Source organism: Lepisma saccharinum, chromosome 16 (genome assembly GCF_977018435.1).
Source record: "Lepisma saccharinum chromosome 16, izLepSacc3.1, whole genome shotgun sequence".
Lineage (NCBI taxonomy): Eukaryota > Metazoa > Arthropoda > Insecta > Zygentoma > Lepismatidae > Lepisma > Lepisma saccharinum.
The window spans coordinates 23,635,025-23,648,487 of record NC_139244.1 but is presented as its reverse complement, the minus strand read 5'-3'; the positions used below and the strand labels follow the sequence as shown (position 1 = coordinate 23,648,487).

The 13,463-nt window shown below is 37.6% G+C and overlaps 1 protein-coding gene across 3 annotated transcripts in view; it reads left to right on the top strand.

The window, feature by feature from the left end:
• LOC146000345 (pleckstrin homology domain-containing family D member 1-like) overlaps positions 1 to 13,463 on the top strand; it is a 97,722-nt gene that overhangs the window by 58,416 nt on the left and 25,843 nt on the right. For 2 of the 3 annotated variants that reach the window (XM_083137879.1, XM_083137878.1), the window contains exons 6-8: positions 1,097 to 1,273; positions 2,186 to 2,358; positions 3,852 to 3,942. In XM_083137879.1, the coding sequence (XP_082994005.1) occupies positions 1,097 to 1,273; positions 2,186 to 2,358; positions 3,852 to 3,942 (441 nt within the window). Of the gene's footprint in view, positions 1 to 1,096; positions 1,274 to 2,185; positions 2,359 to 3,851; positions 3,943 to 13,463 lie in introns of those variants that run through there. The other variant, XM_083137877.1, reaches the window with a different exon arrangement.

Below are 13,463 nucleotides of genomic sequence, written 5' to 3'. Positions count from 1 at the left end.
ACTGATAGTGTATCCGAGCGATACTTGTCTGTCTGTAGTCTCGTCTTTTTATGTCCTTTCACACAGAAAATATAAATTAGTAAAGAAAACCTAAAGAGAGAAGTAAAACTTACCAATCTCTTGATTCTATATCAGGCGACTAATTGAAGTGCACTAACGCGCGATCTTGCAGTCGGTCTACTTTCTGCAAATGATTTAAATGTATATATACTATATATACACACAGTTATATCGCTTGGTGTGGAAGGAAATCCAAACTCATTAATACAATTTTCAGAGTAAATGCCGAAAGATGCCTTCTGCAGTTATTCTACTCTGAACAAAAAGACAAGTCCCCCGCTGGTTCCGACGTCCCTGGTATGGAGTTCAGTTCTATACGGTGGGAAACATGGGACACTGAGAACAAGTGAAAAAAAAGCGACTGGAAGCTCTGGAAATGTGGTTATGGAGACGACTGAAACTGGGGAAATGGACAGAAAAAGTGAGAAATGAATCAGTGCTAGAAAGAGTTGGGGAAAATATATCAATGCTGGACATAGTCATGAAGAGAAAAATAAATTGGTTGGGCCACTGAAAGAGAAGAAACTGTTTCCTTAGGGATGCTATTAAAGGAATGGTTTGGGGGAAAAAATCCAGGGAAGAAAGAGGAAGAAGATTCCTAAGGATTAACGACATCAAAATAAATGGGTCCTACGCTGCTACAAAGCGAAGAGCTGAAAATCGAACAGCACGGAGGTTGCAAGGGAAGACCTGCCCCTGGGCAGAAAACAATGAATGAATACTGCTTTGAAGGACAGGACCAAAGAAGATTTATGCACACTACTACTTATGAAAATATGCATAAAATATTAATTAATTATTACATTTTAAACTGTAGATCTTGGCCAGATTAGCCTATCTGAGCATAAAATGGAGTTAGAACTTTACCAGTGTCAATAACTTTTGAATCACTCTGTATTTTGTAGTTCTTGGCATGTATGTTTTTTTTTGTTGTTGTTAATAGCCATTATTTTATAATGTGCATGAAATATTGCCCACTTTGTTTAATCTTGCTAATATATTTTATTGTATGGAACACACTTATGTTTAATTGCAGGAGCTGGAAAGGATAAATGCAGCGTTAGATGAAGAGAAAAAGAGACTGGAGAAATTAATAGATGACATTAGGCTAGAACATGAACAAATGAAGGAAGAATATGAAGAGACACTGAAAGCAGTAAACATGGTAGAGCAAGACAAGGTAGCTCTTGAAAAGACAACAGATAATCTATTGGTAAGTTAGGGTCGAGACTGTTTGATATAATACTGAATGTAGTGTTAATGTCCACCGATTTGTTTCTCATTCTGGTTACATCTAACTAATGTTAGCTTTTTAAGACTTATTTGTATATAATGGCACATTTTATGTTTTTTCATACATTTTGTATCTATTGGCAGAATTACAGAAAGTTGTTTCGGTCAGAAGTTTGTAAAGGTAGTCTGTCACTTCCTACCAGAGTTCTGTCCTGTTATTGTTATTTGAATGTAAAGTCAAATTTGTGTATAGTTTCTCAATTAAATTTATAAATATGCATTTATTTTTCTTAGACAAAATCCAACAGAATAAATTTGTCATATGTTGATAAAGGAGGACAATGTATTATTCAATTTCTGCATTAAATGGTTGTTATTTGACATCAGATCTGTACAGTATTGCTAAAAATTAATGACAGTATATCTTGCAACATATAAAAGAGTTTCCAATTGAACATAGTGGTATACTGAAATAGTAATCTTTCTTTTCATTTTGCACAACCCAAACTGCTTAACAGACTGACATATAAGATAGACACATACAAGCATAGCAACATTTAAAATTCTAAGTATATGGCTAGGGCCTAACAAGTGACAGTAATTTAAAAATGAAGTTAGGTAAGGGAATGAAAACTATTTTTTAACAAAATGCAAATAAGAGAGGTTCCTTGACTGTGAACATTCTTAGCACCCAACAAGCTGAAGAGAAAACACACACACTGTGTGGGTGTGTGTGTCCGTCCATTTGTGCATGTGGATTGGATCTTACAAGTTTGAACAAACTTTAGAGGAAATATACAACGATTTCACAGTTCTTAATTTGAAAACTATATGAATTGGTGTATTATTGTTGTGGATTCTATAATAACTGTAGTAACATTTTTCTTTTTAGAAAAATTTGTCTGAATTAGAAGAAGAAAAGTTGAAAATATTAGGAAATCTAAAAAAGACTGAAACCAAAAATGTACGCCTCTCTCAAACATCAGAAACATTAGAGGCAAAACTAAAAGATATTGAAGACGAGACCAGGTTTTTGTTGGAAGAGAAGCAAGAAATCGAGCAGAGGTTGGTTAAATAATATTTCTGTAGTAGTGTTCATAGAATTAATTGCAGTGCAGATAGATTTGATGGAAAAGAATTTACAGATTTTATTGAAATGCATCCTGAAAGTAGATACCATTGTAGGCCAAGACGAAAACGGTCTCACATAAGAATTCTATACTAGGTTCCTTATGGTTACCAGATGTTCCGCAACACTCCACCCTTACCGGGCCGCTTCTGGCAGGAAAACCCCAAATAAACAACTAAATAGGCTAGTTAGTCCTGGGTTCCCATCCCGTTCCTAACCAGAGCGCTCGGAACCAAATAATCAATCACAGGCAAGAACTTACTGAATTAATGTTGCAGGGTGATTGCTGAAAACTCGCAGAAATGGGCTTTATACATTTATTTACAATTCAACAAAACAAGGCTCGGATTCTTCCAATAATTCTCTAATTTACATTATTTACATTCCTCTAACTTGAGCCCCACAGCAGAACTGCCAAGTGGAAGCTAAGCATCGGCAGAACTGCCTCGGCAGAACTGCTTTTTCTCATGCGAGGTCACTGGAGCCCGAAGATCGCTCTCCCTTCTCCTATCCAGTTCCTAAACACACTCTCCTGTCCTCTGTCAGAGGCCATATTTATACTTCCTCCTGCGTCCCATGGGGGAGGGCTGAAAGTTCAAACCTTATTGGCTCTTTTAAACTACACAGAACCATGTAAGAAACACAAGCATACAAAATCATACACAATCACAAAAAGAAACAAAAAAACAAATACTGTTTGTAACACAGAGTATTGTTATTTATTTATATGAGAAGTTAATTTTAATTGTAATACTTTTAATTCATAATATTCTTTCGCTTCGCTGTATTAATTCAGGTACTCACGTTTTCTGCGAAGCTGTTTTAAGTTATTTTCTATTAATTTCGGCAGACTCATTACCATAGTATGAATTCGCTGTATTGTTAAAGAGAATAAACCTCAATTATTATAGAAGCTAGTTATTGAAATTTTCCATTGTTGAATGACTGTTCATGTTGCCTGGTAATAGAGATAACATTTTCATCTATGAGAAGTGTATTGATTGTGCATGTGAAAGTTTTTCTTCTGGAAAACCTGGAAATTTTAAATGGTGTGATATCTCCCATCTCTGTCCTCCAAATAATCAATTTCCTGGTTTGCAACCATAGTCATGAGTTTTAGTTTAGTTTGTTTGCTTTGGTGAAATGATTGAATGAAGTGATTTTTCGGAAATGTTTAGTGTAACAGTTAAAAAGGGGAAAGTATATAAATCACTGTTACATATTGTGTTTTTATTAGTGACACCAACTAAGATGGTCTATTTTGTTTTAATGTGATTTTTCCCTCTCTTTTGAACATGCCTGATTGGCTTTGTTGGTTTGTAAAAGTTAGTCTCAAATTGAATATGCTACTGATATTAAGTAATTTGCAGGTTTGTGTACCATGACCAGTGCAAAATTATTTGACAATTTTTTTCATCTTCACTTCCAGGTACAAAGAAAATGAACTGAGAGCTCGAGTTTTGTCAGAAGAGAAGGAACTGATTACACAACAGTCAAATCAGCTTTTGTCTTCCTTAAATGTGAGTATCCATGATTGGTGGAGTATCAGGTTAGTGTAAAAAAAAAGTCATCCTGTATACCTAAATTATATAACTAAACCAGGGGGATGGGTAATTATGGAATAAGTAGAAACATATTGCATTAAAGTTGGGAATAACATTACAGAATTAAGTTGCTGTATGATAAAATAAATTTTGTGCAAGGTTTAATAGTGTTTTTACACTAGAATTTTGCAGAAGGCTTATATAGGGTGAGGCAGTCAAATGGAAAATTTAAAAAATTCACAAAAATAGAGAGAGCAAATATTAGTTAATTTTTGAACATGGATGTATACTGTACATGAGTTGAAATTACTAGTGTACCTGAAAAATGTTCATTTTTTGAATAGGGTGTCAGTAAGAAAGCGTCCTTGGTTTTGCACACATTGTTGGAGTCTCAGAGTAAACCCACCCATCTGAAATTAATCCACACACACTCCATGAAACGCCTCTCCATTCAGAAAAAGTAACAGTGTGGTGTGCATTATCATCTCATGGAATCATCGGCCCCTACTTTTTCGGAAATGAACACGGTAACACGGTGACTGTCAGCGCTGGACGTTATGCTGACATGTAAAAAAAAAGGTAAAGGTAAAGTGCTCCCCTGTGCTTAGCACCATGCCATGAAGGCGTATAGGGGGTGTGGGGGTAACGTGTCACACTTTCTTGATCCGGTCGTGAGTGGGGATGATGTGATCAGCATCATGCCCCTGACTGCCTTTACCCCCCAGGGTTTCCCCCAGGTACCCATGTTATTCGACGCTGGGTGGGCGCCGGGACTGCTTCCAACGTTATATAAGTTCCCGGATTTGAACCGACCGGGGATCGAACCCAGGACCTATAGCATGGTAGGGTAACCTTTTTCCTGCCTGCCCTTGATGGCTATGACCTAGATAAAGAAACACTCTTCCAGCAAAATGGCGCAACTAGTTATACTGCCATAGTGTGTATGGATGTGCTTAACTAACTAACTAACTAACTCCCTAGCCTTCTTAAACCCGAAGGTTCATGGCTGCAGCAACACAGGCCTTCCATCTTTCCCTATCTTGAGCAAGTTCTATATACTCTTTTCCATCCCTACCGATTTCCCTTAGGTCCATCTCAACGTTGTCTCTCCATCTTCGCCTTGGCCTTCCTACAGGTCTCTTACCATCAGGTTTCCCAACAAGAATCCTGTAAACTCCTCTTTCCTCTCCCATTTGTGCCACATGGCCTGCCCACCTAAGTCTTCTTGATTTAATTATTCTAATAATATCTGGACATGAATACAAATTATGTAGTTCTAAATTATGTAACCTTCTCCACTCACCTGTCTCCTCATCCCTTTTAGGTCCAAAGATTTTCCTAAGGATCTTATTTTCAAATACTCTCAATTTGTGTTCCTCTTTCAATGTAAGGGACCAAGTTTCACATCCATATAATACTACAGGCAAAATTAATGTTTTGTATATTTTAACTTTTAGTTTCTTATATATTAAACGAGAAGACAAAAGTTTATGAAGAGAGAAGTAACATGCATTTCCTGAATTAAGCCTACTTTTTATTTCCTCTTTAATATAATTTTCATTTGTTAATATTGCTCCTAAGTATTTGAATTTGGAAACTGGTTCAAACGAGTTGTTATCAATAATTAGATTTTGATATTACCTAACACTTGGTTTCAGCCTGTAAGCATATATTTAGTTTTCTCTTTGTTAACTTCCAAACCTATCTCTTTAGCAGTTTTGAAAAATATTTTAGCATTATTCTTAATTGTATTCACATCATCCCCCAGTAAGTCTACATCATCTGCATATGCTAACAACTGAGTCACACCATTTAATTTTAGTCCTTCTTTAGTTTTTTTTACCTTCCTAACAGCATATTCTAAGGCAAAATTAAAGAGCAATGGAGGTAATACGTCTCCTTGGTTTAACCCATCATGAATTGTAAATTTGTCAGACATATTAATACCCACACGAATTTTACATTCTGTTTCACTAATGCATATTTTTATCATACTAACAAGCTTCTTAGGTATTCCAAACTCTACTAATATATTATATAATTTATCTCTTTTGACCGAATCATATGCTTTTTTGAAATCAATGAATAGCTGATGGACATTTTGATTATATTCCCGTTTTTTTCAAGTGTCTGTCTGATGTGAAAAATTTGATCTGTAGTTGATCTGTTACGTTTAAATCCACATTGATAATCCCCTATAATTTCATTAGCATATGGGGTTAGTCTTGTTAAAAGAATGTTAGATAATATTTTATATGTTGTTGAGAGTAGAGAAATTCCACGGTAATTATTGCAGTTCATTTTATCACCTTTTTGAAACACAGGAACAATTATGGATTCTTTCCACTGTTGAGGGATTTCTTCTTTATTCCATATTAAACAAATTAATTTATGAATTTGACATATTAATGAATTTCGACCATATTTAATTAACTCAGCTGGTATTAAATCAATGCCAGGTGCTTTGTTATTCTTTAGCCTTTTAATAGCATCTTTAACTTCAGTCAAGTTAGGTTCTGGAACTAAAGGTTCTGCTGTGTGGACTTCATTTACTTCTGATTTATCTCCTACATGGACATTTAAAATGTCATTAAAGTAGTTCTTCCATCTATTTAGAATATCGCTTGGGTCAGCTAGAAAATCACCGTCTTTATCTTTTATCAAGTTTACTTTAGGTTGCCACCCCTTTCTAAACTCATTTACACCTTTATATAAATCTCTGATATTTTTATTCTTGCTGTTTGTTTCAATTTCGTTAATTTTGCTTTTCAAGTAATCTCTTTTCTTACTTCTAAACGTGCGGTTAACTTCTCACTTTATTCTATTATAATTGTTTAGATTTGTATCATCAGAGTTATTTAACTACCTAAGTCTAGCCTGATTTCTTATTTCTATTAGATTATGACATTATTATCAAACCATGGCTTACTTTTTCTCGGTTTATGGTATCCTATACTTTCTTTAGCTGCTGATTCTATTGCATTACGTATGTGCTCCCAATTCTTATTTACGTCTGTTTCATTTATATTTTCATCATAATTTAAATCCTGCAAAACATCAAATCTATTTGACAGTTTAATTTGGTAATCTTTCTTAATTCTTTCATCAGTAAACTTTCCTGTATCAAATTTTAGAACTTTTAGATTTTGCTGCTTATGATTTATCACTGAGAGTCTTTCTCTTAATTTAGCAATTACTAAATAATGGTCACTGGCACAGTCAGCACCTCTATGTGTACGAACGTCAATTATACTAGTATGCCTTCTCTTATCAATGAGAATATGATCTATCTGATTATGAGTTTTACCATCTGGAGAAGACCAGGTATATTTATGGATATCTTTATGTTTAAAAGTGGTACTTTTCACAATTAAATTCTTTGAGGTTGCAAAAGTAATCAATCTTATACCATTATCATTACTTAATTCATGAAGACTTTCTTTACCAATCGTGGGTTTAAATGTCTCTTCTTTGCCAATCTGTGCATTACAGTCACCTAACAGAATTTTCATATCATACTGAGAAAATTTATCAATGACCTGTTCTAACTCTGTATAAAAATCATCTTTAGTATTATCATCTTTATCTTCCGTTGGTGCATGTATGTTTATTAAAATAATTTTACACCACCTACCCTGTAAAACTACATATGATATCCTATCATTAATAAATTCTACTGTTTTAAGTGCTGAGATAATTCTATTATTTATGAAAAAGCCTGTTCCAAAATTATGATTTTCAGTACCACCATAGAAAAAAGTATAATTTTTAGTTTTACAATTCCCTTCTCCTGGCCACCTAACTTCCTGGACAGCTACTACATCTAATTTATGCTTAACTATCTGATTAACTGTACACTGAAATGCCCCTGGCCGGTAAAGGCTCAGAACATTCCAGGTGCCTAATTTAATATCCTTATTCCTAATGTAGATCTTATCCTTAGTCCAGGGACCTCCCAAAGTAGTCCCCACCCGGAGATCCGAACGGGGGACTATTTTACCTCCGGAATATTTTACGTTGGGAACATCCATGGCCTTATATTGCTGTTTGTTGACATGTCTTTTAACAGTGCAGAGTTGTCAGCTCTACGCCTAACCCCCAATATGAATGGAGGAACTACTACACGAGACAAACACAAACACATTAGACAGCACAACTACTACACAAGACACACACAAACACATCACAACTATAACACAATATAAATACAAACACACCACAACTACTACACAATATAAACATAAACAAACTACATACCACAACTACTACACAACACAAACAAATTAGACAGTACAACTACTACGCAAGACAAAACAAACATACGAGACAGCACAACTACTACACAAACATACTAGACAGCACAACTATAACACAAGACACATACATACACATCACCGATACTACACAAGACAAACAGAAATACATTAGACAGCATAACTACTACATAAGATAAACACAAACACACTAGACAGCACAACTACTACACAAGACAAACACAAACACACCAGAACCACAATGTTTACATTTGGCAATGAGAAATGTATTTGCTTCTTCAATTACTTTTGATAATATTGGAGTTGAGTTACAGCAATGCACAGCCATTCATTCATTTTTTAGTCATTGGAAAGGAAGGGGAATTTCCTTCTCAGTATGGTCAAGAAAAGAGCCGTAACCCTTGGAATGGGAACTGAAGGAATCCCTCCTCCCCTTTCTTTCACCCACGATGACCCTCTTAGGAGAATGACCCTTCCTTTCCTGTTAGGACAGTGATGCTAACTTCCCTTTTCTTTCTTTTCCCTTCTTATACCATTTAAGCCAGCAGAGCAAAGTTCTGTGAGATTTGAATCACTACAATTAGTAGGCAAAGTAAGTCAAAATCTTATCTCGCACCTGGATGCATATTTATTTCAAAATATCAATATTACTATTGGATGTGCTTAGACTTGCATTTCATGGTCGGTTTTTTTTTCTCTCTCTCTCTCCCCCCTCTCTTTCTCCCTGTCTCATCAGCACATTTGGTGATATTCCGTGGCCTGCCCATTCACCCGATTTGGCAGCTCCAGACTTTTTCCTTTGGAGTTACCTCAAATCTAAAGTATTCAAGGACAACCCTCCCAAGAACCAGGGATAATTTGAAGGAGCAAGTTCGGCAAGAGATCCACAACATGCCTTGGAGATGCTACGAAGCGTCATGGGCGTATTTACTCTGAGACTCCGACAATGTGTGCAAAACCAAGGATGCCATCTTACTGACACCATATTCAAAAAATGAACATTTTTCAGGTACACTAGTAATTTCAACTCATGTACAGTACATTCATGTTCAAAAATTAACTAATACGTAGGAGGGTCACTATTTATATTTTGAGCCTAACAATGAAAAAACATGAATTTGGCATTGAAAACTGCTTTATTGTTTTTCGAAGTATTCTCCTTTATGGACAATACACTTTTGCATTCGTTTGAACCATTTGTCAAAGCAGTTTTTCCAATCTTGAGACACCTCCATAATATGGTTTTTGAACGCATCAACGGCGTCTTCCGCCGACGAAAATCGTTGTCCACGCAATTTATTCTTGACATTCGGGAACAAGAAGAAGTCTTTGGGTGCCAAATCAGGACTGTACGGTGGATGACCCATCAATTCGATTTTTTGACTGTTCATAAAGTCGGTTGTTAGACGAGATGTGTGACAGCTGGCATTGTCTTGATGAAGAATGATCCGACGGCGTTTGTTTGTTTTCCGTATTTGACCGAAGACCTCTGGCAAACAAATTGTTGTGTACCATTCAGAGTTGACCGTTCTACGTTCCTCTAAAGGCACAGTTGCCACATGACCAGTTTTCCCGAAAAAACAGGCGACCATTTGTTTCGATGTGCTTCGAGCGCGAACAACTTTTGTTGGATTGGGTTCATCTTGAAACACCCATACAGTCGACTGCTGTTTACGTTCCGGCTCATATGCATATATCGATGATTCGTCAGCTGTTACAATCTTATATACGTCTTTTGAAGCACCACAATTGTATTTATTGAGCATTTGTTTGCACCAATTGACACGAGTGTCTTTTTGAGTTTTTGTCAAATTGTGTGGGATCCAACGAGAACATACCTTTCTCACACCTAAATGATCATGTAATATTTTATTTTATATATGCTGGTGGAACTAATGTCTATGGTTGCCTCAATCTCACAGTATGTCACATGACGATCTTTCAGTATTAGGTTTTGCAGAGCATCAATGTTTTCTTGAACAACAACTGATTTTGGACGACCTTTGTGAATCTCGTCGGTGAGCGAATGGCGGCCACGATTAAATTCGTTATACCAGTGTTTCACAGTGGCAAAGGATGGGGCTTCATCGCCAAATGTGGAAGTAAGTTGATCGATGCACTCTTGTCTTGATAATCCACGTCGAAAATCGTAAAAAATCACCGCACAAAAATGTTCAGGATGTGGAGAGAGTTATTTCTGGCAGGATAACTCTCATTTAAAAACCACAAAAATCCAGCGACGACACTGAGACATGGTGAGTAAGTGCCACCATTAAATAAGCACTGCCCCTGCTGCCTTGCAGGTAAGAGAGAGGGATCTCTAAAGGCTAAGGGAAGGAAAACCCAGACAGAAAACCAAGGGGTAGGAAGAGCCCTTAGGCGTGGTGAAGCCAGTCTTCTTAGGGGTAGGAACCTCGAATACAAATCCCTGGTCCTCCAGGTTGGGGATTGGGCGTAAGGCCAGCACCCTTACCCTGTAAAACAACCTCTCGCTACGAACTCACAGGCAAGCAAAGCCGGACGGATCTATAAGAGACGACCCACGCAATGTAAAAGGCTAAGGAATGTGGATCTTAATGTGGCAACCTGGAATGTCTGTACTAGGGATGGCCAGATCCGGATCCTGGCAGATCCGAAATCTGGATCCGGTTGGTTCCGGATCCTAAAATGTTTCGGATCCGGATCCGGAATTTTCAGATCCGGATCCAGAATTTTCGGATCTGGATCCGGTACTTTCAGATCCTGATCCGGAATTTTCGGATCCGGATGCGTTTTGCCATCCCCCATGCGCTTCTTTGGAAAGTAAGAATGTGCTTATAACATATTGTTACCTGCTAATATACATATATATATAATATACATACACACACATATATATAGTGTGTGTGCGCGTGTGCGCGATTTGTAATTAATTAATACACTTACAAGGGAGGTCTAAGTCTCCCTCTCCGATTTCCATGAAACTTGCAGGGCCCAAATGAAGAAATACGTGTTTTTTGTTTCGGCAAAAAAAATTGTTCTAGCGGGCAACCTCCTCTCAAATGTCAAGATGAGGACAAATTGAAGTGGGGATCTGACCCCTGTGTTCCCCTCCGATTTCCATGAAACGTGGCAGGTGTATAGTAGGGATGGCCAGATCCAGATCCTAGCGGATCCGAAATCCAGATCCAGAACTTTTTTATTTTAATTTGTAGAACTGTAACTGTAGAACAATTGTATAATTTTTGTATAACATTTCTATCTTGTTATGTGTGTTAAAGGTTTCATCCTGGAATGGAATGTCTCACATTTATGTGTGTTTTCATTCCCCCCCCCCAAATGTCAAGATGAGGAGAAATTGAAGTGGGGATCTGACCCCGAAACCACGTAAATATGGCATAGGAAGAAACAGGGGGCATAGGGCCTCTCTATACACCTGTCAAATTTCATGAGAATCGGAGGGGGACACAGGGGTCAGATGATCCTCACGTCAATTTGTCCTCATCGTGACATTTGAGGCGGGTTTTGCCCCCTAAAACAGTTTTTTAGCCGAAACAAAAAAAAACACGTATTTCTTCCTTTGGGCCCCTCTATACACCTGCCAAGTTTCATGAAAATCGGAGGGGGACACAGGGGTCAGATCCTTACTTCACTTTGTCCTCATCTTGACATTTGAGGGGATTTTGCCCCCTAAAACAGTTTTTAGCTGAAACAAAAAAACACGTAATTCTTCCTTTGGGCCCCTCTATACACCTGCCACGTTTCATGGAAATCGGAGGGGGACACAGGGGTCAGATCCCCACTCCAATTTGTCCTCATCTTGACATTTGAGAGGAGGTTGCCCCCTAAAACAGTTTTTTAGCCGAAACAAAAAAAACACGTATTTCTTCATTTGGGCCCGTTTATACACACACCTACCAAGTTTCATGGAAATCGGAGGGGGACACAGGGGTCAGACTATTGGATGTGCTTAGACTTGCATTTCATGGTCGGTTTTTTTCTCTCTCTCTCTCTCTCCCCCTCTCTTTCTCCCTGTCTCATCAGCACATTTGGTGATATTCCGTGGCCTGCCCATTCACCCGATTTGGCAGCTCCAGACTTTTTCCTTTGGAGTTACCTCAAATCTAAAGTATTCAAGGACAACCCTCCCAAGAACCAGGGATAATTTGAAGGAGCAAGTTCGGCAAGAGATCCACAACATGCCTTGGAGATGCTACGAAGCGTCATGGGCGTATTTACTCTGAGACTCCGACAATGTGTGCAAAACCAAGGATGCCATCTTACTGACACCATATTCAAAAAATGAACATTTTTCAGGTACACTAGTAATTTCAACTCATGTACAGTACATTCATGTTCAAAAATTAACTAATACGTAGGAGGGTCACTATTTATATTTTGAGCCTAACAATGAAAAAACATGAATTTGGCATTGAAAACTGCTTTATTGTTTTTCGAAGTATTCTCCTTTATGGACAATACACTTTTGCATTCGTTTGAACCATTTGTCAAAGCAGTTTTTCCAATCTTGAGACACCTCCATAATATGGTTTTTGAACGCATCAACGGCGTCTTCCGCCGACGAAAATCGTTGTCCACGCAATTTATTCTTGACATTCGGGAACAAGAAGAAGTCTTTGGGTGCCAAATCAGGACTGTACGGTGGATGACCCATCAATTCGATTTTTTGACTGTTCATAAAGTCGGTTGTTAGACGAGATGTGTGACAGCTGGCATTGTCTTGATGAAGAATGATCCGACGGCGTTTGTTTGTTTTCCGTATTTGACCGAAGACCTCTGGCAAACAAATTGTTGTGTACCATTCAGAGTTGACCGTTCTACGTTCCTCTAAAGGCACAGTTGCCACATGACCAGTTTTCCCGAAAAAACAGGCGACCATTTGTTTCGATGTGCTTCGAGCGCGAACAACTTTTGTTGGATTGGGTTCATCCTGAAACACCCATACAGTCGACTGCTGTTTACGTTCCGGCTCATATGCATATATCCATGATTCGTCAGCTGTTACAATCTTATATACGTCTTTTGAAGCACCACAATTGTATTTATTGAGCATTTGTTTGCACCAATTGACACGAGCGTCTTTTTGAGTTTTTGTCAAATTGTGTGGGTTCCAACGAGAACATACCTTTCTCACACCTAAATGATCATGTAATATTTTATTTTATATATGCTGGTGGAACTAATGTCTATGGTTGCCTCAATCTCACAGTATGTCACATGACG